The following is a 26,406-nucleotide window of genomic DNA, read 5'->3' as shown; positions in this document are numbered from 1 at the left end:
TGTTGCATACTCACCTCCATTTGCCTCCTATACAGCTTCTTCTTATATCTGGCTCCCGGGCCAATGAATCTGTCAAATAGGCAGCCCCCACCGCTCACTATCATCAGGTAACGTCAGATTGTCAATGAAGTCTGACATCACCCATTGACTGCGGTGTGGACTGCCCACTTGACATATTCACAACTCCAGGAGCCGAATCTAGCAAAAAGTCATATATGGGGTAAGTATGAAGAAGAGAAAAGCAATGATAGAGTCAGTAGGGCCTTGGCTTGCCAGCCACCCTGCTTTTACAGCATGATAGGTCCTCTTAAAGGGGTTGTCTCGCGAAATCAAGTGGGGTTATACACTTCTGTATGGCCATATTAATGCACTTTGTAATGTACATCGTGCATTAAATATGAGCCATACAGAAGTTATTCACTTACCTGCTCCGTTGCTAGCGTCCCCGTCGCCATGGTTCCGTCTAATTTCGGTGTCTTCTTGCTTTTTTAGACGGGCTTGCGCTGTGCGGTCTTCTCCCTTCGGCTCCGCTCGGCAGCATCGGCGTTTTGGCTCCGCCCCCTTGTACGCGTCATCGCGTAGCTCCGCCCCATGACGTGTGCCGGTTTCAGCCTCCTGATTGGCTGGAATCGGCACATAACCCCACTTGATTTCGCGAGACAACCCCTTTAATTATTAGAAGATCAAACACAATTTTTCAAATGCCAGTTTAGGCTGGAATGAAAGACAGCTACACAGACTTTTTCTTTGTCGGAAGGATTATGCACAGAGACATAACTTGAAGCTCCTGGGCCCCAATGCAAAATCTGTAACAGGGCCCCCAGCTATAATGCTTTATTCATAGTACTGAGCTCCCTATGTGGAGAGGAGAGGCCTTATGGGTCCCCTAATGTTCCCGGGCCCGGGGGCAACCGCATCCCTTGCATCCCCTATAGTTATGCCCCTGACTATGCATATTCAGGCATTACACTGATTCCTTGAGGGCTCTTTCACACGATGGTAACGTTTGTGCGCCCATTTAGACGGCATGGGCCCCTGCGCATATACGCCAAGGCCGCCGTGCTGTTGCCCCTTCCCCTTCCCTCCTCCTTGCCGGCTCGCCTCCTCTCTCCTCCCCTCCAGCTGATGCTCTGCCCCTCCCACTGCTGGCTGCGGACAAGGTGAGGGGGCGTGAGCTTAGCTCCGCCTCCTTCCACCCCCTCCCATTGCAATCAGCCAGAGACGAGGAGAGAAGTGGGAGGGAGTTAAGCAGCCATGCTGCTAAATTCCCTCCTACCTCTGGCTGCTGCCATGGGCTCCCATAGGAGCCCATGCAGCGGCCGACGTATTCCGGCCCAAAAGATAGTTCCAGGACTATCTTTTGGGCCCGATGTAAAAACACCCAGTGCTATATTGGCCCAGCCGGGCACTTTTACATCGCGGGAATACAGCCACATGATCTGATGCATTGGAATCCAATGCATCAGGTCACAGCGTATATTGGCCGACCGTGAAAACGGCGGGCCGATATACACTTGTGTGAGAGAGCCCTAAAGAGATATTCCAGTGACATTAAATTATCTCCTATCCATAGGATAGGGGATAATAAGCTGATTGGTAGAGGTCTGACAGCTGTGACCTCCACTAATCGTCCTGTGTCCCCCTAGAGACCCACAAAGTGAATGGAGCAGCAGCACACATACTCTGCCACCGCTCATTTGATTCATAATTATTTAATTTTTCATCAATTTAAGAAGAGCGCTGGATATTGCAAATGGCTTGAACTCCGCTATTTTCGGTACTTCCTCTTGTAAATAAGGGTTTTCTCACTAAAGTCATTTATCTCCTATCCACAGGATAGGGAATAAATGTCCGTTCATTTGGGTCCAACCACTAAGATCCTCAGTGATCCTGAGAATGACGCATCCCAAATTCCCTATGTGAAGGCCCAGCGCACCGGTCCAGAGAACTGCTGATTGATAGGGTTTCCATACGAAGGACCCCTGCCGATCTCCTCGATCCTGAGGATAGACTATTTATAGTTACCAAATGGACAATCCCTTTAAGTGCCAGCACATTCAACAGCGCAGTAGATGGATGGTTATCGCTGACATTGGTCCTTACCGCCTCTCTCTTAAGGCCCCCATACACATTAGTGTTTAGTCATCCAACTATTGCCAAGGGAACTAACACATGAGTAGTGCTTCTTTTATTGTTTTAACGCATTTGCAGCCATTTGCAGAAAATGTTAAAAAAAAATTTCACACTTGGACAACCCCTTAGACCAGACCTGGTGATATTACTCGCAACTAGAAATGAGCGAACACGCTCGTTTAAGGCTGATGCTCGAGAGAGCATTGGCCTTTTTGAGTAACTGCTTACTCGTTTGAGCACCATGCGGGGGGGCGCGGGGGGGAGGGACAGAGAGATCTCTCACTCTCCCCCCCCCCCCGCCGCCCCCCGCATGGTGCTCAGATGAGTAAGCACTGCAGTTACTCAAAAAGGCCAATGCTCTCTCGAGCATCAGCCTTAAACAAGCGTGTTCGCGCATCTCTACTCGCAACTCATCTCCCTGGACCTGAAAGCTCACACTTGAGTTACATGCAACAGTAATATATTTGCACCCATATGTCATTGATATAACACAGAATCTGCTCGTTTGCACTGAGGTGTTTATTGCTATCATTCTAAGGCTGATGACTGCTCCTTGCTTGGTCTTCTTTGTATCCAGTCTTCCATTATGAGCGCTCTAATTTCTTATTCTATTAAACAGTTGAAGGTCATTTTGGCACCATGTTCTTCGCTACTTCTGGTTCTTCCTTATAACTTGATGGTTTCCCCTGAAGGAATGTTGCACTTTTTTGACCTAGACGAAAGTACATAAAAATTTAGAATTACGGGACATTTCATGGTTAAATTAAAGGTACCGTGGGGCAGTTTCACAAAAAGGAGTTATGTGAATTTGGCGCAAGTACTATATATTGCCATACACCCATCATCAGTCATTGCTTAGGACATAGAGCATCGCATAAAGCAGGGGTCCCCAACTCCAGTCCTCAGGGACCACCAACAGATCAGGTTTTCAGGACTTCCTATGGTAAGAACACCTGTGGCAATGTCTGAGGCATCGACAATAATTACATCACCTGTGCAACACTGAGGAAATCCTGAAAACATGACCTGTTGGTGGTCCCTGAGGACTGGAGTTGGGGAACACTGCCCTAAAGGATTGCAGTCCCATGGACAATATGAGATGTTCCTGCAGTCATGTCCTGTAAATTGGCTAGGCCACGAATCCAACACACTGCTATTTAATGGAGTTGTCAAGTAGTGATGGCCTCTTCTCGGTATAGGTATCATTTATGAACCATGATCATTCTTACCTAGAACTTGTTGCGCTTCTCCACCTTAAATTTTGAGTGTATGAAACAGGTGGTTTTACTTGTTTTTGCTTCCTTGCTTTGTTGCTTTTTGTCGATGGGGACACATCCGTGCACTGAGCAATAAAACGCTTTGGCCTTTTTGCTCTTGCGGTGGGAGTCGTGGTGGGTCCCCTTGGTGGGGCTGCTCTCCGGGTACGGCACCTTTAGACTTGAGTTGCTAAGAGCAGCCCCATGAATGCTGCACGATAGTTTGGGTTCTTCATGTATGTGTTTGTGCTTACTATGATAAGCACAGCTTCTTTTCCAGCATTTGTGGACATTGTTGTGAAAGAAGCAGAAAGTGGAAGATTTTGGTGACGTTGGGATGGCCATGATGTCTTCTGAGGACAAAGCAAAGAAGTCATTACAAAATAGTCAACACAGTAGAATTCACGTTACATACTTGCGGGTGGAGCGGGGCTGATCTGACATCGGACACTGCTGGTAGGATATATTATCTATGTTCCTTTAAAGGATAGGCAACCAGAAGTTTGGACATCGTGATGCACAGAAGAAACTGCTCCATAACTAAGACTGGGTTCACACCAAAGCATTTGGTTTTCATTGTTTGGTTCCTAGCAGCCAACCAATGGAAAAAAAACAGACGTACCGGAAGTAGCACATGCCAAACCCAACCAGTGTCCAATGGACCCCATTCACTATGATGAGATCTGTTGGGTGCCGGCATGCCAACCTGCATTTACTGGGCAAGATAACGCATCGTTTTGTGACGGATTTGCACCAGAGTTTCCGATTGGACCCACCGGAGCAGAAATCAACATAGTCTAATCCAGTTCCGCTGTGTGTTGCTCTATTTAAAGGGGTTGTTTGGCATTAGAAAACATGGCTGCTTTCTTCTAGAAATAGTGCCACTACTGTCCATGGGTTGTGTCTGGTATTGCAGCTCTGCTCCATTGAAATATATGGGTCTGAGTTCAAATATCACACATAACCTTTGGACAAATCATTGACAAGCACTTTAAATGATCAAACTAGACTATGGCCAACTGGGACACCTAATAACCAACTGTTCTCTAGGCTGGTGTGCTTGTGCACTGTGCTGATGTGTGCAGGAAGAAGACAGCTCCGTTCCCACTGCAGTGGCCAGTCTCAGTATTGCAAACTAAGTTCCCATTGAAGTGAATGTAAACTTTGTATGTAATACCAAACCTGGTCACTTCCACAGCAAATCTACCGCATGTAGTGACAGCAAACGGGTGTATTGAGAATAGTGAGGATTTGTTAGAATCCAAAGTATGTTAGAATGTGTTTACATGGGCTAGTCAGTGAAAATCTGAATGTTTTTCCACTGATTTCCCTACGATCTTAAAATGCGCAACTTGCATCAGATGCATGCAGATTTTGATGCCGAATTTTCTGCGTCTTTAAGTGCATCATGCAGAAAAAATTTTGCATCTGTTAAAGATCCCTTCGGAGATGTTCCGTAAACTCATCGCTTCCGGGGAAAGTAAAGAAAACTTACTTGATGGTGGATGTGTAGAGCAGGCTAGACCTCAGTCATCCTGAAGATGTTACAGGAGTTGCAGCACTGATGTGATACTACTGCTCACCAGAGGCTATAGAATGCAAACCTCATAATGACAGCCTTATGACATCACAACTCTTGGTTTTTTTCCTTAACCCTTAATAGACAAGATTGATAAGACTACATAGGTTTTATTGCTAGACTGTAACCATGGAAACACATAGGTCTGCATAGAAGCTGTAGACCCAAAATACTAAGTGTGTATCTGTGCTATCAGGGCTGGGGCAAGGAGGGGATGGAGAATTCCGGGTGAAACCATTATATATATATATGCCAAGGCTGCAATACCGTTGGGCGGGGGGAGACAGTTTAGCTTTGCTAAGCTGTCTCCCCCTCGCCGGCTCCCCTCCTCTCTCCTTCCCTTCAGCTGTTTGCAATGGTAGGGGGGCGGAGCTAACCTCCAGCTCTCTCCCCGCCCCTTGTCTGCAGCCAGCAATGGGAGGAGGGGAACGGGGCGAAGCCCCCACCCATTGAAAACAGATGAAGGGAAGAGGAGGAGAGAAGGGGCAGGGAGTTTAGCAGTCACGCCCTTCACCGGCCGCTGTCATTGGCTCCCATTGGAGCCCATGCAGCAGCCGACGTATTACGGGTACAAAGATAGTTCCAGAATGATCTTTCCTGCCCGACGTAAAAGCGCCCGGTGCTATATTGGCCAGCCAGTCACTTTTATGCTGCGGAATTACGTCTGTGTGAAAACGGCGGTCGATATACGATCGTGTGAATAAGCCCTTAGGCCTTATTCACACGAACGTATTTGCGGAGGCATTTCCGCACGTTAAAAAGTTGCATGTATAACGTGACCAAGCGATGCCTTTGCTTTCAATGTCTTCGTTCAGATGAACGTGTTTTTTCTGCGCAAAATATTTATGCGAGAAAAGATAGCACCCGCCCTATCTTCCTCGGACATATCGTTTATACGGCGCATGAAAGGATAGGTCTTGCCCTATCTCTCGCTGTATTACGCAGCGAATTCCCATAGACGTCTATGGCATCTGGAAAAAAGAGAGGGGGAGGGAGTCACCCTGCGTACAACGCTGGGAAAAGAAGACAGCTGTCCGTAATTAGGCACTTGGTTGCCATTCTGAGCATTTCTTCCATTCATCGGTTCAACGTGTTTTTCTTACCTGCCCGCTGCAGCGCCCGGTGGGAATGGCTTTAAGAACGCCAATTATGATTGTGAGTGGAGCGTGTTAAAAATTAATTCATGCGTAAATACATTCCATACGGGCGAACATATTTACGCATACGTTTGTGTGAATAAGCCCCTGTCATTGCGTATAGCTGTGTGCCGCCTATATCTCATAGCTTGCGCGCTGCCATAATACGCTCGTGTGAGCCCGGCCTTAGGCCTCTCTCACACACACCGCTTATTACCTCGATTGCTCTTATTTAATGGGGCTTCTCAGACTCGAATGCAGCGTTTGTAACAGCATGATTTTTGAAAGCTGTCCGTTCTATTTTTCAGCGTTTACGCATTTTTTTACGCACCCCATCACCAATCCAATAATGGGGAGTTTCGTTAAAGAGGGGTGCCGCTCGAAATCGCGGTAAAATGAGGCAGTTCCGAGCGGCGTTTAGCATGTATGAGAGTTGACCTACATAATGCTCAAGCAGTTCATTGACTGTTACAGTGTATAAGGGCGGCTTCACACGGGCGCATCTGCGTACGGAGAATAGACAGAGAATAAAACCCATTGATTTCAGTGAGTTCGCTCACATTTCCTTTTTTTTGCTCTATTTTGTGCACATTTGCGCACAAAACAGCCCCTTAGAGTCTATGGGAAGTGCGCAAAGGAACAATACCCTGCGCAATTCTGTGAAAAAAAGAGCCATCTGATGGGCCTCATTAGGCTAAATAGATATTTAAATCAGGAGTGTTTGCATACCGTGCCTAAATGAACATGTCCTGCGTGTGCAAAAAAAAGTACAGTAAAATACGCCGACACATGCAAAAAAGCCTTGTGCACAGCGCAAATACGTTGTGCTGAGGCGTGCGCAAAAACCTGTCCGCTCGTGTGCAGGAGCGATCCACTGGAAACAGTCAGTTTCAATAATAGTCTCAATGTGGATGTTGGATGTTTCCACTGCACCCTGTAGGTTTTGGAACATAACATATGAGTTCGTGTATACAGTATCTGTTGATGGACTGGACCTTCCTGTTCGTGAAGACCCTTCTAACCCACTGGCGCAAATATAAAGATATTTGTTGAGTCAGCTAAAATATTATTCCTCTCCCATACATAGGCAACGTGTAAATGGACAGGAATGTGGAAACCCTATAGAAAACATACAATGTACGTGCCTACCGCCTGCGCTGTAGTACGGCTGCCGCGCGCCGGACTCATACAGTGCTGTAGTTGTATGAAACCAGCTGTAGGCCTCATTAACACCAAAGTTTCTACGTGCCTTTTTGGCCGCGATAAAACATTGGCCGAAAACCGCGACCGTGTGAAGCATTCAATTCCATTTACATGAGCGATTTTTATCCAAATTAACCCCTTCACTGTATGGGACTGTGGTTGCAGGTTTTTAAGTGCACACAAATGTGCGCAATTTGCGCGCAAAAAGTAGAGTAAAAAGCGCATTTGCGCTCACAAATATGCAATGCCCAATGTCAGTAAAAAAATTTGGACCGAATACGAACAGATAATAGCCCATGTGAATGGGGTCTTAGACTGGGTTCAGGTCAGTGTTGTCATTTGCGATTTTATGACCATCATAGCAGTAGAAAAATTAAAATGATAAAGTGGCGGGTCTGTTACATGATCAATACCAACAGGGGACGCCATTAACCTATATGGTGATCTGTTGGGGTCCATCATGGTATACTTCATATTATCAGGAAAAAGGCTGTGCTATCTGTTTCCAGCAAATGTGATGGAGGCTCCAATGCAGATGGGAGTTCAGCTTTAGACTGGATTGTTGTGGGCTTATGGTGCCCATGTACCTTCAGAGTCTATCTGCCGAATGACAGCTCTTCACACCATCATTCCTCCAAATACATGAATATTCAGCTCAGCCAAGTGTTGATTTAGTGGGGAATAAAGGATCAGTGTCAAAATTCCATGTACCCAATCTTTTTTGTCCTCTGACCTCAATTGATGTCACCAGATTTATTGCCAGTAGAACGCGTATGCTACCATCTAGCATACCAACTGCGACAGCCTACATGTTTGTATGATCTAGAGACTCAGTTACAGCAAATATGGAGCGATATGCTGCAGGATACCATACGGAACCTGTATGCCTCCATACCCGCTTGTATCACATTTTGCACACAAGCTACAGACAGTACAACAGGGTACTAGAGCGTCCATGCCCGCCCGTATTACATCCTGTATCCAAGTTAGAGGTGGTACAACAGGGTACTAGAGCCTTCATGCCACCCGTATCACATCTTGTATCCAAGCTAGAGGTGGTACAACAGGGTACTAGAGCCTTCATGCCACCCGTATCACATCTTGTATCCAAGCTAGAGGTGGTACAACAGGGTACTAGAGCCTCCATGCCTGCCAGTATCACATCTTGTATCCAAGCTAGAGGCGGTGCAACAGGGTACTAGAGCCTCCATGCCTGCCAGTATCACATCTTGTATCCAAGCTAGAGGTGGTACAACAGGGTACTAAAGCCTCTCTTCAAGGGGTCAGTTTTCAACAATAAAATCATCCTTTTGCTCTGATATTGTAATCACGTAGGCTAACTTCACACGAGCGAGTGTGATATGGGTCTGTGAATTCCGCCCCCATATCGCGCTCCCCACCATGTGAAATTCCCATGGTTGAGAGGCGTTTTCATGGATCCTCCGGTGCAGCTCTCACAGCTGTGGCAGAGGATCACAGAGTTTCTCCCATTGATTTCAATAGGGCTGGCACTGCAGCCGCTGGCCCAATTGAAAGCAATGGGAACTGCGATGGGAGAGCACGCCGCAAGATAGAACGTGCCGCGATTTGTTGCCTGCCTAGCATCACTGTGCCGTGCAGGAAAACATCACCATTCAAAAGAATGGGGTTCATATTTGTGCATCTCAAAACGCACAAATCTCACATGATTTTAGCGCCTGTGCGAAGGCAGCCTTACTTATATCAACGTTACAGTCACACGTAGAAAGTCTCATTCAATTCCATCCAGAGGCGTAACTTGAAGCTGCTGGGCCCCAGTGCAAAATTTAGAACTGGACCCCCAACTGTAAGGCTTCATTGATAGTATTGGTTTGCAATATGGGAAAGAGAGATATTATTGGCTCCCTATGGCTTCTGGGCCCATGTGCGACCGCACCCACCGCACCCCCTATACCTACACCCCTGATTCCAACAACTCCTTCTAGGGGTGGATTGTTTGGACAATGAGTGTATTTACTATTATATAGACTCCGTTACAAATACAGCGGGTGTGGAAGGATTCTGCTGCTTCACAGTAGCAAACAATTTCGCCCAAGCATCACTCTTCACCCAAACCCGTAGTTCACATGGAATTAGAGGGGAGACCAAATGAACGCTGAAATGTATATAAGAAGTTCGGTCTTTTAATGTACATTAGATTAAAGTAACTTTTTTTCATTTTAGTGTTCCTTTAGCGGACATAACGACAATGATGGAAAATGTTTTCATGCGCAATATGATTTATGGAACAATTTAAAAAAAATACACAAAAAGTCATTTACAAAAAAACAATGGTTTATACTGGAGCCATATATAAACAGATTTGAAGTGCAGCGTCTCCTATGTACATAGTGGCAAAAATATAAATATAAATGAAAAACCAATAACCTATATACAATCCTCTAAGACAGACGGGAAGTGGTTTCAAGCAGCGGTAATACTGCGGCTTTAAATAACTTAAATACTTGTAGATTTGTACACACGAGGTAGTAAGTGCGGGCCCGCTACTTTGTAATGTGAATTCTATAGGGTAAGGCCCGATGCTCGTTATTGTTGATACCTAATTAGAGATATGCGTGAAGAAACGGACGGGTAAAAACAAGACGGCAAAAATTTACATATATTTTTACATATTATTTTACCATGTATTAATGATAATGAGAATTCTACTTATGGCGGCTAGTTTGTAGGGCACAGGGTTCATATTTGCTATATAATCATTACCCTGATAGGTCTTCTAAGAGGGTTATTAGTTTTAATTACTCTCCTCTATAATCTGCATTGGAGACACAGTGATATCTACTGTGACGATTGGATGCCACCATGTATTGCATGGTTGTCCATTTATTTAAATGGGCACCGTGGCCACACAATACACCCTGGTGAAAATGGCAGATTACTGAGGAACCAGACTATGGCCATCAGCTCATTGCTGGGACAACCCCTTTGAATACGGATATCTATAAGATGCTGATAAAAGTTTAAAGGGGTTTTCCAACACTGGAAACAAAAGTGGCTGAGGGTTATGGAGGGCACAGATTATCAAACTAAAGGCCCTTTTACATGTCTCAATTACCAGGCATGAATATTCATTGGGCCGTGTAAAAGGGACAACAATCAGTGGGCAAACAAGCAAATGCTCCTTCATCAGCTATCGTTTTTTTTTAGCAAGCATTAAAATGCTTGCTGGTCGGCTCTACATCTCCTTGTATGAACAGGGAGATCTACAGCTAGCTCTATAGGGATGAAAGATCACAGTGACGATTATAGGTCCCCATGCCAGCAATTCTCGGCCCGTGTAAAAGAAATGTAAATGTGCCCCAGTCAACATGATTGATGATCACCGCTCGTTACATCAGGCCATGCCAAAAGACTTTGAGGCATGGCCCTTGTATTCATCCCAGCCATTTTGGTCCCTGTCGTTCCCAAACCAGGAAGTTGCTGCAGTGGTCACATGCCGTTCATTGTGCACATGAATGCTCAGCCAATCACAGGCTTCAGCGGTCACGTGACGTTCAGAGCTGAAGAATGTGATTCGCTGAGCATTCACATGCACAATGAATGGCAGATGGCCACTCCAGCAACTTACTGGTTCCATAGTGGTGGGGGCCGGAGTGGCTACAATGTACAACTGAGACATCTGACCCATAAGGTACCTTTTATATGGGACAACTATTGGCCTAATAATCGCTCGAAAGAACAAACTCAATGGTTCCGTATAAATATGGCCACTGATTGGATGAAGAGCGATAAGCCATAAGTTATTTTATTTCAGCTTACTAGTTGATGGTTGACCAAAAGTCGTCTGGTGTAAAGTCACAGTTGTTCGTATTTGAACGACTTGCAAATAGTTGGCAAGGAGATCCCCTCTATGAACAATCTCTCAGCAAACAACTAATGAACAATCAATGCTCTGTGAGCAAGCAGATGAACAACCTTCGTTCGTACGCTTCAGCAACATTTCTGAGGAGGGATGTAGGGGGGGGGGGTCGAGTGGTAACCGGTTCTTTAACCTCTTTCTAGGCCTCTCCCATATGACCAATCTATATCTTGCTTTATAATCTTTGTATGACAAGTTACTAGAAAGTTCAATTTTCTACACTATAATACTATCAGTAGTAAGCCCACAAATAGGGAAACATAATTTAGGTAAAATTACTAAGTTTTCCCAGAAAGTTGTCGTCTTCAGGGTGCTTTTATCACACTACTGTACTCAGGTTGTAGTCAAAAAGCCTGGTTCAGCACTATATCTCACTACAGGTGTCCAATCAAACTACTAACAACCAACGTGTGTGAGTGAGTGGGTTTGTGAGTGACTTACATGCTCCGCCCCTGATCACATGACAATGGCCTCATCAAAGGTCCTTCATCCCCAGTGAGGCAGTTACATGATCCGCCCCTGATCACATGACAGGGACATCATCACAGGTCCTGTACGCGCATGACTGCTGTCCGGCTAGGTGTTCGTTAGTATTCCATAGCAACTGAGGACACAGGGGGTTTGTAGTCCGCCCTTAATCTGCACAATGATGCAGGACCTTTGATAACGTCACCGTCATGTGATAAGGGACGGAGCATGTAACTCCCTCACTGGCGATGAAGTACCTTTGATGACGTCCGCTTCATGTGATCAGGGGCGGAGCATGTAAGACATTCACTCGGGAAGAGCGTCACAGTCATGTGATCAAGGGCGGAGCATGATGGTGACGTCATCACAGGTCCTTCAACTCCAGTGCTGTGTTGCTTCTGATCCCTGTTGTATGGGATGAACAATGTATGTAGCAGTGCTGTGTGTGTGATGTGCATGTAGCAGAGCTGTGTGAAACACTGGTACTATAATCTCCTAATAATTACTAGTATTGAAATAACAATAGCATGGATATGCTACAGGATGGTATGGCATAGAGACCCCTGGGGGCCCCAGAACATTTGCATTTTGTGTCCCTATAAGAGAGAGAAAGTAAGTCTGAAACTGCAAAGTTGAAGGGTACCATGTGAGAAGCAGGGATCCGCTTTCCATGTCTCTCTATGTCCCGCAGGACCGCTGCTATGACTGAAGTACGGAAAGCCTACTCAAAGTTGCCTCCTTCTGCTACAATACATGTAAGGAGCCGTCGTTGGACCCGAATTCATTCCAAGAACTCTCAACGTTGATCTCCTGCAGAGGACTGTGGATGACTTCCAGAATAATCTAAACCCATCATAGGAGAAGGAGGCCACTTCCAGTACGCTTTCTTTCCTTCAGTCATAGCAGCGGTCTCACGGGACGTAGAGCTTCTCTTATGCTACTCTTCAACTTTGTAACTGGGTTTTACTCTCTATCCCTTACAGGGGCCACAACACAAAATTAAAATCCATGTTCCAGAGCCTACAGGAGCCCGTACAGCATACCATCATGTTGCACATCCATGCCTTCATATTCATGCATGCTATTGTTATTTCAATATAGGACACCAGTACTGAGATTTAGCGCTCGATCAGGCTTTTTGACTGCACCCTGTATATGCGTAATAGGTCAGTATATGCATCAGATGGTGGGACATATAAGAAAATATAATATAGCATGGCGCGATCTATAACCCACTAATTATATTGTCAATGGTGTCCATGCTGTAGAAGGCATTCGATGTGGAGACTTTCCAGTACAGAACATAGTCCGTGGATCCAAACATTAGTGTACTGCAACAGCAGTCTGGTCGGAGGCCAAATAAGAGGATGAGGAATCACCTCTTTCAAGTCCATGGTGTCTGTCTCCTCCACTTTAATGTCATTGTTTGCAGGTGTAGGTGTCTTGTTGCTGTACACACTTCTGACACTCCACATGGCAGCACCAATGTACTTGGCAGTGGCAGGAAAAGGTGACCATACGACTCTGAGTGTTGTATCCTCTTCCACAGCACAGGCTGTCACAGGTGGTCTCCCGAGAACATACTCTCCCCGACGTCCCAGGTGATAAGCGACTGCCACGACAGAAACTGGGAGAATCCTCAAGGTAGACTAGATCAGTAGATCGTGGAGAACGCCCAGCGAAGGAGTGTCCTAAAGACTCGTGGCCTCCCACTGCCTCATTGGTGGCTCCCAGGACTTTGATTGCATTGTCATACTTTACTTTGAGTAAAGCTCCTGTTTCGTGAAAAGGGGAGAGTTGTTTCCAACATGTTCGGACGGCGCATGAACCAGACACTCCATGGCACTTACATGTCGTCTTTAGCCCACTCTTTACGGCCTGAAGAAGAGCAAAATATAAGACATTAATTGTCAGGTTATAGAATTGCTGTAAGTCTATAAATACGTCTGCCGGTTTATTTCCTCATGTCATATAGAATAGTAACATTGTATAACTATTCTACCTGTTTAGGGGGATAATGGAGCAGGAGAAGGACTAGGGTATACGGATTACCAGAAAGCTTAGCAGTAGCGCTCAATGCCAAGCAGCAGCCGCTAAAGCAAGTTTTTCTGTGCATATGATCCAAACAAGTTGACGAATTATACCTACTGCAAAGCCTTATATTGATATTCTTATGTTATGTCATGCACACCCCCTCAGGTCCTGCACCAGGCATGTACCACGCTACACAGAGGATATGCAGAAGGTTTAGCAGGAGCACTTAATTGCAAGTAGCAGCCACTAAAGCAAGCTTGTAATTGTTGTGTCCACCTATAAATCTTCACTACTGAGAGTCAACGATGCTGTAAACATGAATGCTGATAGGAGCTTTGTTTTGCTCTTGCCTAGCAAAGATAGCATCCCTGACCCACGTCACAGGCCTCTCTCTAGCAAAGCCAGAATCCTGCTGCACACTGATGAGGGGCAAAAACCCCGAAACAGCTGTCTGTACATGGAGTCTGGCTTTGCTTTCAATTCCCTGTAATTGTTACAAGGCTTGTATAAAGAGTCTAATATTGACTTGAAGGAATGCTGCCTTCCAATAGGTGGCACTGTGGAGGTATTCTTCCATCTACCTTTTTTGCATATTACCCAGAGGAGCGTGCATGACCTTTTAGGTCTCCTCACTCACTTTCTAGGTGCAATCCCTGAGGAGAAAAGATAGCATATAGGTGTAACACAGCTTCTTCGTGGGTTTTCTCACCTTAATTCCAGCATTGGTGTTATGCAGATCCACCTTGGCTCTCATGTCTCTTCCTCCTTTTCTTTGGCCCAAGAAGTTCTGAAGGAAGCGGGTGCTGTGCCGTAGATTATCTCCACAGACCCCCCACTGCCATGCCCGCTGGCTCTCTAGCCCCGGAGAATCATCGCATGTGCATCGTTCCATTTTACCTCCACTACAAGCCTTAGCTAGCGAGTGCGTCAAGGCCGCAGAAGAAACCGCATATAGGAAAGCTGTCTCTTTAAATCCTGGGGGAACAGTGCATAGGATTACATATATGAAAGGGCATCATGTATGAGATATTTTGTCATGCTGAGGTCTTAGTGCCAATAAGAGTATTAAAAGGGTTTGGGGGACTGAAAGAACAAATTATTGTGGGCAGGAAACTTAGCAAAAAAAATAGACACTACTCACCAATTAAATGGCCTCCCGACCCAACGGAGCCACCCCAAGTCCCACTGCTCCAGTCCCAGTAGCTACTGCAGTGACCATATGACATTCATTCTTCATGTGTCCAGCAAATCACTGGCTTCAGCGATCAGATGCTATTCATGGTGATATCAATGAAGTATTAACGCTGAAGTCATGGATTGGCTGTATGGTCACATGTACATGTATGGCATGTGAATGCTGCAGCAGTTCCTGGGATCAAAGCATCAGGGACTGGGGCTACTGCACTGGACAAGGAGGCCATTTACAGAGAACCGGTCACATGTGATAAGCACCATAAGCTAAGTTATAGTGCATATAGGACAGGTACCACAGAGTCTGAGGATGTACTTCTTATACTTACCCAGCTGCCCGTTTCCTCACCGTCCGCCCTGGAAGTCGGCGCTTGGCCAGTGAGCCTGACCCTTTCCCTCAGTCAGTGCGCATGCACACACTGTTCTCTATGGCTCGCCAACCGAAAACGGGCTTTCAAGGCTGATAGCAAGGAAACAAGGAAGCAGATAAGTATGAAAACATCCCCCAGACTCTTCAGCTCCTGTCTTATAAGCACCATAGCAGAGTTTATGGTGCTGATCATACACGACAGGGTTCCTTTAAAGCTAGGGCTACATGGTGACTTTGGCCATGACACAAATCGCACAGTCAAATATCGCACTGTATCCCTTTGACCTTGCAATCTAATAGAAGTGAATGCCATAGAGTTTTGCCTTGCAAGTTGCTGCGACACATAGTGGAAGAAATACATTCATTTTCGGATTTCTTTGCAATCTGTGGATCATAGGAACTTGTGAGTTGCAATGTGACTTAACTTCTTAGCTTGCAAGGTCACTGAGCTACAGTGCGATCCTTGGCCACACAACCTGTGTTGTGCCCAAATCCACTGTGTATCCCTAGCCTAATGGCTGAGTAGTGTTTATTTTTTATTTTACATGTCATGCACATAAAAACATTTTTTTTTTGGTCCCAGAAAACTTTTTAGGAGGATATTACTACCCCTTTAAACCTTTCCCTATGCCAATAAATCAAAGCAACTCTCATATATGTCTACCACAAAGGAAGAGGGGTTGCACCTTCCCCCAAAGTATGGTTTGCTACACGGACATTGACGTCCTTACCTCTTTTCAAAAGGCTTCCCCTGCCCTGTAGACTGCAGTTCCAACGCTCACTCCGCAGCTGGTATTGGCATTCCACAATGCCCAATCGAACAGCTTCCTTAAGAGCTTCTGCCAAACCTGGTTCCTTCCGACACAATCTCCTTTGCTTTCGAGTGAGGGGCAGCAGATCACACTGTTTGAGGTGAGGACGGTTATGGTTGTTGCTAATCACCGATGAAGGTGAAGTGTAGTGTGAGAGTGACTCCTTGCTAGTCAGCCTGTGGAGAGTCCCAAAAAGAAAAGGGTCATGTTTTGATGGCTGTTTAGTATCACACATGGCCAATGTTGACCACACCAGGTCTAGCAAAACCCATCTACTGGTATCTAGGCATTTTGTGCCTTGGGCAGATAAAGCAGATCACGGTAGGCTCCATTCAGGATTGTACTTGTCTTCTACCGCTACAATCCATCTTGCCTAATAATGACCCTCTTAATTTTGTGTTGGTCATTATGGTGCAAAGATTATTTGAGTCCATGCAAACTACTGGAACTGAAACTGAAAGAAGCAGTGCAAAACCAAAAACATTAAGGGAGTACACCTTTAGGGCTTATTTACACAAGCGTATATCGGCCGCCGTTTCACGGCCAGACGATATACACTACCATCTGAACTGTCTTCCCCTTCCCTCTCCCTCACCTTCTCTCTCGTCCCTCCGGTTGTTTGCAATGGGAGGGGGCAGGGTGGGAGTGGAGCTAAGCTTCCACCCCTCCACGCCCCCTTGTTCATAGCCAGCAATGGGAGGGGTGGGGCTTAGCCCCACACCCACACCTCCCCTCCCATTGCAAACAGCCTGAGGGGAGGAGAGAGGAGGTGAGCCGGTGAGGGGGAGGGAAGGGAAAGACAGCTCAGATGGTAGTGTATATAGGCCGGCCGTGAAAACGGCGGGCCGATATACGCTTGTGTGAATAAGCCCTTAGGATCACCGAGGGTCATGAATGACTAAATGGCTAACAACAACAACAAACTACCACTTTGGGCTGTTTGCTTGGTTGTTTTATCACACTCTGTAGAAGCAACGTCATACCTAATGTGCCTACAATCCATTAATCAACGTAAATACAGAAAAGGAATAAATGAGGGTTTTGGGCATTTACTGTTGATGACCTTTCCTCAGGATAGGTCATCAATAGTTGGTCGATCGGAGCCCACTGCTCGGAATCAGCTGGTCCTCCGGTCAGCTGTCATCATCGGGGTCAGAGTCGGAAGTGTAATAGATGGCTTTGCTCCCATTGAAACTTATAGGAGCAATGCCTTCCATTACTATTCTGGCTCCTCATTGCAGTCAGAGCCAAAATAAGTGTAATGGGAAGCAAAGCTCTGCTGCACTAACAGACGGCCAGAGAATCAACTGATCGTTACAGATCCTGAGTGGAGGGCTCCCACTGACCAGCTACTGATGACTAGGATGAGGATAGGTGATCAGTAGTAAAGGTCCATAAACCCCTTTAATTTACTTGTTTACTAATGGATTGTAGGCTGATTATGTATGGAATTCCCTATGGCACATACCCGCCAATCAGCTGATCCTCCAGTCCTCTGTCAGTGTGTTAGGGCTGGATGTCCACATGGGAGGTCAGGGTTGAAACTGTAATAGACAGCTTTGCTGCCTTTAAAATCAGTTGGAGCAATGCCTTCCAGTACACTTCCGACCCGATGAGGACATCCGACATCTGGCACTGACAGCAGGAAGGAAGATCAGCTGATCAGCGAGGATCCCGAGCCTTGGGTCCCTGACGATCAACTACTGATGACCTGTCTTGAGGAGAGGTCATCAATAGAAAATGCCCCGGAAAACCCATTTACACCTCTATATATGGACTCCAGCAGAACACAGGACCATAATCAATAACCGGGTGGACGTATAGGAACCCGTTTTTAAATTTAACTTTTATTGTGTTTCATTTAAAATAAAGGTCCATATGCAAAAATTGGCAAACACTGAATATTCTGCTGGAGGACTTATTTCACAATGCTGCTGTGGAATATTCCGTCCAGTGTGAAAGGTCTCTAAAGGTGGTTTCACACACGGGGTTTTTGTGCCAGTTTTTCATGCAGTTTTGAAAGAAAGCAGAAAGTGGAGTGGAAAATCTAAAGGAAGGATTCCTCCTTCCTGCTGGGTCCATCTGGCTTTGGCTCAAAAACTACATCAAAAACTGCAGCAAGGTTCTTCCAAAAAGAAAAACTGTGAATGAAACCATCATAAGAACGATCAGTCGCTTTTTTAAAACCAATAAATGATCTCACTTTGATCATAAACTTCTGCTCAGTGATTGTGTATAATTGGGATGCACGTTCCGCACTTTCCTTTATTTATCTGTAATATTTTCACCCACCTCACAAATTTCAAGTGTAATGCGCTACCTATTACAGTGACTCTTCTTCATGCACTACCTATAGTACACACAGGAGCACAGCTATAGAATATTCTAAATACATTTTTATGTATAATATTAACAATTTTGTAACATTTTTACATCTAAAGATTATTATTAGATTATTTATTATATAAATGTTCAAATGTGTTATATTCCAATCCTGATATGGAATGTGTGGTATCTATGTATCTATCTCTAATCTATCTCATATCTATCTATCTTTTCTCATAATCTATCTATCTATCTATCTATCTATCTATCCCATATAGCTATCTATCTATCCCATATCTATCAATCTCGTATCTATCTATCTATCTCATATCTTTGGATTCAAGTATTTTTATTAGGTTTTATCTATCTATCTCATATCTATCTATCTCATATTTATCTATCTATCTCATATCTTTGGATTCAAGTATTTTTATTAGGTTTTATCTATCTCATACCTATCTATCTATTTATCTCTCTGTCCAATATCTATCTATCTATCTATTTTTCTGTCCAACATCTATCTATCTATCTATCTCATATCTAGCTATCTCATATCTATCTATCTATCTATCTATCTATCTATCTATCTATCTCATATCTTCTATCTATCTCATATCTTTGGATTCAAGTATTTTTATTAGGTTTTATCTATCTCATATCTATCTATTTATCTCTCTGTCCAATATCTATTTATCTCTCTCATATCTATCTATTTCTCTGTCCAATATCTATCTATCTATCTCATATCTATCTATTTCTCTGTCCAATATCTATCTATCTATCTATCTATCTATCTATCTATCCAATATCTATCTCATACCTATCTATCTATTTCTCTGTCCAATATCTATCTATCTATCTATATATTTCTCTGTCCAATATCTATCTATCTATCTATCTCATATCTATCTATCTCATATCTATCTATCTCATATCTTTGGATTCAAGTATTTTTATTAGGTTTTATCTATCTCATATCTATCTATCTATTTATCTCTCTGTCCAATATCTATCTCTCTCTCATATCTATCTATAAATTTCTCTGTCCAATATCTATCTATCTATCTATCTATCTATCTATCTATCTATCTATCTATCTATCCAATATCTATCTATCTATCTCATACCTATCTATCTATTTCTCTGTCCAATATCTATCTATCTATCTATATATATATTTCTCTGTCCAATATCTATCTATCTATCTATCTTATATCTATCTCATATCTTTGGATTCAAGTATTTTTTATTAGGTTTTATCTATCTCATATCTATCTATCTATTTATCTCTCTGTCCAATATCTATCTTTCTCTCATATCTATCTATCTATCTATAAATTTCTCTGTCCAATATCTATCTATCTATCTCATACCTATCTATATATTTCTCTGTCCAATATCTATCTCTCTGTCCAATATCTATCTATCTCTCTGTCGAATATCTATCTATCTATCTCATATCTATCTATCTGTCCAATATCTATCTATCTATCTATCTATCTCATACCTATCTATCTCTCTGTCCAATATCTATCTATTTCTCTGTCCAATATCTATCTATATATCCAATATCTATCTATCTATCTATCTATCTATCTATCTCATAGCTATCTATCTCTTTCATATCTATCTATCTATCTCATATCTATCTATCTATCTATCTATCTATCTAATATCTATCTATCTATTTCTCTGTCCAATATCTATCTATCTATCTATCTACCTCATATCTATCTATCTATCTATCTATTTCTCTGTCCAATATCTATCTATCTATCTACCTCATATCTATCTATCTATCTATCTATCTATCTATTACTCTGTCCAATATCAATCTATCTCATATCTATCTATCTATCTTTTCCCATGATCTATGTATTTCATATCTATCTATTTCTCTGTCTAATATCTCTATCTATCCTCTATCTATCCATCTATCTATCTCCTATCTATCTATCTATCTATCTATCTATCTATCTATCTATCTATCTATCTATCTATCTATCTATCTCATATCTATCTATCTATCTATTTATCTATCTCATGTATTTATCTATCTCTCTATGTATCTCATGTCTATCTATCTATCATAGTAGAAATTTATCATCATTTCTAGCGAGAAAAAACATGCTCATGAAAACGAACCCATTAAAATCAATGGGTAAGCTTTGTCACGTTTTATGGGCGTCAGTTTCACGTGCGCAAAAAACATGCGCATTCACGTTTGTCTGCTTAAGACCTAAATCTGCAGCAAATGGGTGATGTGTGAACACACCCTAACTGTACCATGCAGATGTGTCCTTCCTTAACTTGTCTCTAAACTCAACATATTCCAAGTTGTGTGGCATGAGATCAGGGGCGTAACTATAGGGGATGCGGGGGATGTGGTCACACCTGGGCCTACGAGCCTTAGGGGGCCCATAAGGCTTCTCTTTTCCATACAGGGAGTCCAGTACTATGACTAAAGCATTATAGTTGGGGGCCCCATTACAGATCTTGCATCGGGGCCAAGAAGCTCCAAGTTACGCCTCAGCATGAGATGCTGAATAGAGATGAGCGAACGTACTCGTTACGAGTACTTGCGCACCCGAGTACCGCCATTTTCGAGTACTTCAGTACTCGCGCGCAAAGATTCGGGGGGCGGCGTGCCGGCACGGGGGGTAGCAGTGGGGAGTGGGGGGGAGAGGGAGAGAGAGAGGGCTCCCCCCTGTTCCCCGCTGCTACCCCCCGCACCGCCACTCCTCTCCCCGCCCCCCGGCGCCCCCCGAATCTTTGCGCGCGAGTACTGAAGTACTCGAAAATGGCGGTACTCGGGTGCGCAAGTACTCGTAACGAGTACGTACGCTCATCTCTAATGCTGAACTATGACACGCAAAGAGTAAAAATAGAGGATATGTCTGATTGATAGACTCCTACAAAAACCTATGCATTGATGTCTGAGGTTTTTTACTGGATGTGTAAGATTGATTTTGTATGACACTGTATATAACTTAAAGGGGTATTCCAGGGATGGGATGTATTTTTTCAGTTTTTGCCTATCCATTGGAAGGGTAAAAACTGATAGATCGCTGGGATTCGACCGCTAGCACCCCCACTTATACTGAGAATGGGGGACCTGTGTCCCCCCTATTTCACAGTTCAAGTTCCATTCTCCCATCTCTGTAGTCTAGTAGGGAATGAAGCCGCTGGTCGTACATGTGCAACAGCGGCTCCATTCCTCTGTGGAGCAGACACATAGCTTACTCGGCTATTTTCATCAGCCCAATGAAATGAATGGAACAACGCTGCTACACTACAGAAATGGTAGAATGAACCTGGAACTGCAAAAAGCGGTGGGGAATGGTCTCCCATTCTCGGGATCGGTGGAGGTCCCAACCGTCAGACCCCCACTGATTTATCAGTTTTCACCCATCCAGTGGATGAGTAAAAACTGGAAAAAAAATCCCATCACCGCAATACCCCTTTAATGGGATTCAAGCTAAGTTAGGGCTTATTAACAACACAGGATGAAACACTGCAGCCTGCCGTGCTATTTGCCCTGTAAAAAGCCAGACAGGCAAACCGAACCCAATCTGAGCTTTTACAGTCAATGGGGTCCATTTGGCGTTACTCAGTTCCATCATAAGGTGGATCCTTTAAGGCAGTGGATTCTGTTTTCCTGATTTGTTATGGAATCCACGGTCCAACTATGAACAAGGCAATCACTACGTTTTTGTGAAACCAGATCTGGTTCCGTCCTCCATGCAGAAAACTACATGGGGACGGACACTAGGACGGAACCTGGATATCACCATTGGGGAGAATACGCGAGACTCTTTGGTCTCCATCACACAAAGTTTCCATCACTGTCAGCCAGTGAACAATATTCATAGGAATGGAAACTATGCGAGTCGGACACCGAAGAGGTCTCTGCCCACATATTCTCTCCTAGGGTGCCGTCCGGGTTCCGTCCTGCTCTCCATCCCCATGCGAAACAGCACAGATATCATAAGACATAATGCGAAACCAGCCCAATGACTTGATAAACTCTTCAATTTTCACCAAATTGATCAAATATTTTGGAGAATTATTTAATTTTTTTAGAGTTTTTTAGACTAAAAGAAACATTTTTTTTCACAAATGTAAAGAGGAACTAAACATTTAGACTTTTTTCAGAGCTTTCAGTTAACTTTAAACTCATTTCACTTTTTTCATCTTCTTAACCTCCAACATTCCCCATTATTCACATTAAATTCTCAAAGAGATCATTTATTATTGTATTTTACTCATTTCTCCTCCTTTGATCTGAAAGATGGACAGGAGAATTTGCCTCCACCAATATGTTGAATGCTACATTTAGTAAGGCTGCTTTCCCATGAGCGAGCGCAATACAGTCCGTGAACCTTGTGAGAAAAATGCGTCACATTGTATCTCTGCTCCTGCGATTTTCATGCACCATTTTTCATGTGCGTGAAAAAAAAAATTGCTTGTTTTTTTAATAGTGAAGACGGGGAAAAAAAAAATCGCATTTGCATGAAACTCGTATTTACATGCGAGTGCAATGCGATTTTTTTTTTTAACCTCCCATAGGAAATAGGACATGCAGCAACTTTTCTATCTCAGACTATGAGTCCGAGAGAAAAATCGATCATGTGAATTGCATCATTGAAATCAATTGGTTATTTTCACGATATCTGACCATACCGCAATCCGTTAGATATCGCAAATGAAAATCGGCCATGCAGAATTTACACGGCCGAGCCTGATATTGGAACGAGATACTTGGACCAATATCGTGCTTGTAAACATGATTGCTCTGTGATTGTGATGCGTTTGCGAATCACATCATATCTCTGCACATGCAATGTTCATGTGCGGGAAAATTGCATGGTGTTCCAATAGGAAAAATAAAAATTTAAGACAATGGGTTCTTCTCACCATGTACAGAAATTGCGCGTGAAAATTGCGTGTGGGAATGTTCCCTCTGAGAGATTTTAATGTTGCAACTTTTGGAAGTTGAGTGAATGCTTCTATTATCATTGCACATTGTGAGGAGCTGGAGGACGGCGGTATCTGCCCCGCGCTCCCATCACCTGCGCTCACCCATATTATGGGAGTTTATGAATGTAAATATTTGAGGGACATATCTTCATTTCAAGGTCTCCAAGCTCAGCAGAAATCAGCAAAAGAGCGAGAGAGAGAATGAGATGTTCTACGCAGGGAGGGGAAAAAAACGACTCTGAGAAAACAGGAAAGGGAAATCTCTGGGATAGAAGTGTGAGAAAAGAAGATGAAAAATAGGCATTTATTGGGCCGCCTTAACCCTTTCTAAGGAAAAATACAAAAGATTATATATTTATGCCAGGTAGTATAATGCAACATTTATACTGCATTCTTATATTACATAGAAGAACTTTTTGTTGAATGATCTTAATCTTTACCTGATCCAGCGCTATATCATACAGGTGTCATATACTAAAATAACAGTAGCATACTTGAATAGGAAGGCATGGTGGTTACGCCATAGGATGGTATGGAGCACAGTCCCCTAGGGGCCCCGGAACATGGATTTTTTAATTTTGTGTTGTGGCCCCGGTAAGAGATAAAGAGTAAAACCCAATTGCGAAGTTGAAGAGTAGAACGTGAGAAGCAGAAATCCACATCTCTTAAAGTCCTGTGCAACTATTGCTACGACTGAAGTAAAGTGTGCTGGACGGGGCTTCCTTCTGTCGCAATACATACGTGGAGCCATCGTTGTGTTCATATAAGGGACTCTCAGTGCGGATCGATACCTGAAGCTCCTGCAGACAACAGTGGATGACTCCCTGGATGATCTGCTCCTGTTGGAGCAGAAGGAGGGCCACTACTTTTCTTACTTGGGTCCTAGCTGCGGTCCCATAGGACTTAGAGCGACATCAAAAAAGATTTCCGCCTCTCACATGCTACTCTTCAACTAGCTATTGGGTTTTATTCTCTATCTCTTGTAGGGGCCGCAACACAAATCCGTGTTTCAGGGCCCATGCTCCATATCAGTGTGTAGCACATATAGAACTTTCTATTCAAATATGCTATTGTTATAGGACATCAGTATTGAGATACAGCGGACGATCAGGCTTTTTGACTACTATATATATATATATATATATATATATATATATATATATATATATATATATATATATATATATACATATATATATATATATATGGTAGTCAAAAAGCCTATATATATATATATATATATAATATGCAGAAAATTTTTAATACACTTTTATGTATTTTCCTAGTACAAAACGTCTTGTTTAGCTTTCCTATTAGTTTTCATCATATTTCAATCACTTTTTTTTTCTCATTTGCCTTTCTGCAGCGCAGCATAACTATGACAAAGGTGAAAGCTTTGCAGATAATCTTTTCACTGTGAGAATGTTGTTATTACTATGATCAGTCTAGAGATTATTACCTATAACAAGGATGAATTATGGAAGATAGTGTGTGTATATATATATATATATATATATATATATATGACACAAACATGATTGGTCATCAGTAGTTTACAGAAATCCCAGCCAGGACAGTGCAGAATTCCTAGATAGGAACTTAAGGGACTTGTAGTACCATCAAAGGTTTTCAAATGCTAATACCAAGACTAGAGGTCTGAAAAATACCTATATATGGCATACTGGTACTTTTAGTTCCTCTAAGGCAGTGGTCTCTAACCTATGGGACACCAGCTATGGAAAAACTACAACTCTTAACAGTCAGGGAGTTGTGGTTTTACAATGGGTGGTAAGCAACAGGTTGGGAGATTACAGCTCTACAGATTTGTTAACTATTTAATCAGGTGATAGCAATACTTTGTTACCCCAAAAGTTTAAATAATAACCAGACACAGTGTACTTGGACTTGTCATCCCCCAAAGAGCTTTATATAATAGCCAGACATGGGGTGCTTAGACTTGTAGTCCCCCACAAGGATTTATATAATAGCCAGACCTGGGATATTTAGACTTGTAGTCCTCCAGAGGTTTATATAATAGCCAGGCACCAAAGAGATACAAAATAATCAGATAGGAATCCTGAGGCTTGTACTCCCCCACAGGTATACATAATGACCAGAGAGAATACTAGGACTTCTAGTTCCCCCAGAAGGATACATAACACCCACATAGGAGATCCTGGGACTGCCAGTTCTCTCCAAGCTTTATGTATAAGTGTAGGGATTTGCATTACATATGCACCCCCATCACATCCTATAGTGCTCTTCTGTTCTCATACACACGTCTAATACAACTGACCTTCAGTTACATGTAAGCTGCCATGAAGTACAGGAGAAGAATACCACTTGTGGGCAGCTGCAGATTATTACTAGGTAGATGACAGCAGAACACCAGAAAAAGTGGTTTCTCACCCAAAATAGGAGTCTCCGGGCTGTCCTAGAAGGGCGAGGAGGGGCAGGGCGGCCAGGAACAGGTGGAGGCCGGCCGGCATGGTGCACTCTGGGCTCCGCTCCTCATCTCTCTCCTCCTGCGGCTCTGATCACTGGACGCCGCTCACTTCTCATCAGTTTAAAGGGACAGGACACACCTCGTTGCTGATTGGCTACCATCTGACACACCCATATTCTGGTTGGATGAACAGTCAAGGTGTGGAGAGGGGGCGGGGCGTGTAGTGTATTAGACTGCGAGTGACAGCAAGTGTACAATGTGAGTTATCTATCTATCTCATATCTATCTGTCTATCTCATATCTAATTATCTATATCTATCTATTTGTCTATCTTATATCTAATTATCTATCTATCTCAGATCTATCTATCTATCTATCTATCTATCTATCTATCTATCTATCTATCTATCTATCTCAGATCTGTCTATCTCATATCTATCCATCTATCTATCTATCATCTATCTCATATCTATCTATTATCTAGCTATCTATTATATCTATCTCATATCTATCTATCTATCTATCTATCTATCTATCTATCTATCTATCTATCATCTATCTATTATCTAGCTATC

At 43.4% G+C, this 26,406-nt stretch overlaps 2 protein-coding genes across 2 annotated transcripts in view; one reads left to right on the top strand and one right to left on the bottom strand.

Annotated features, from left to right (window-relative positions):
* Positions 1–26,406, top strand: part of LOC136587544 (proto-oncogene Wnt-3) — a 138,655-nt gene that overhangs the window by 49,867 nt on the left and 62,382 nt on the right. The gene's annotated exons all lie outside the window — the stretch shown is intronic.
* Positions 9,468–25,908, bottom strand: LOC136587542 (protein Wnt-9b-like). The gene is made up of 4 exons (XM_066586186.1): positions 25,795–25,908; positions 16,000–16,256; positions 14,417–14,682; positions 9,468–13,551 (listed from the first exon to the last, which is right to left on the bottom strand). Exons 1-4 carry the CDS (start codon positions 25,872–25,874, stop codon positions 13,093–13,095), a joined length of 1,062 nt encoding a protein of 353 aa, XP_066442283.1. The 5' UTR covers positions 25,875–25,908; the 3' UTR covers positions 9,468–13,092.

The sequence above is a fragment of the Eleutherodactylus coqui genome, chromosome 13 (genome assembly GCF_035609145.1).
Source record: "Eleutherodactylus coqui strain aEleCoq1 chromosome 13, aEleCoq1.hap1, whole genome shotgun sequence".
Lineage (NCBI taxonomy): Eukaryota > Metazoa > Chordata > Amphibia > Anura > Eleutherodactylidae > Eleutherodactylus > Eleutherodactylus coqui.
Note: the sequence above shows the minus strand (reverse complement) of the source record. Positions and strands in the feature narration are given on the sequence as shown.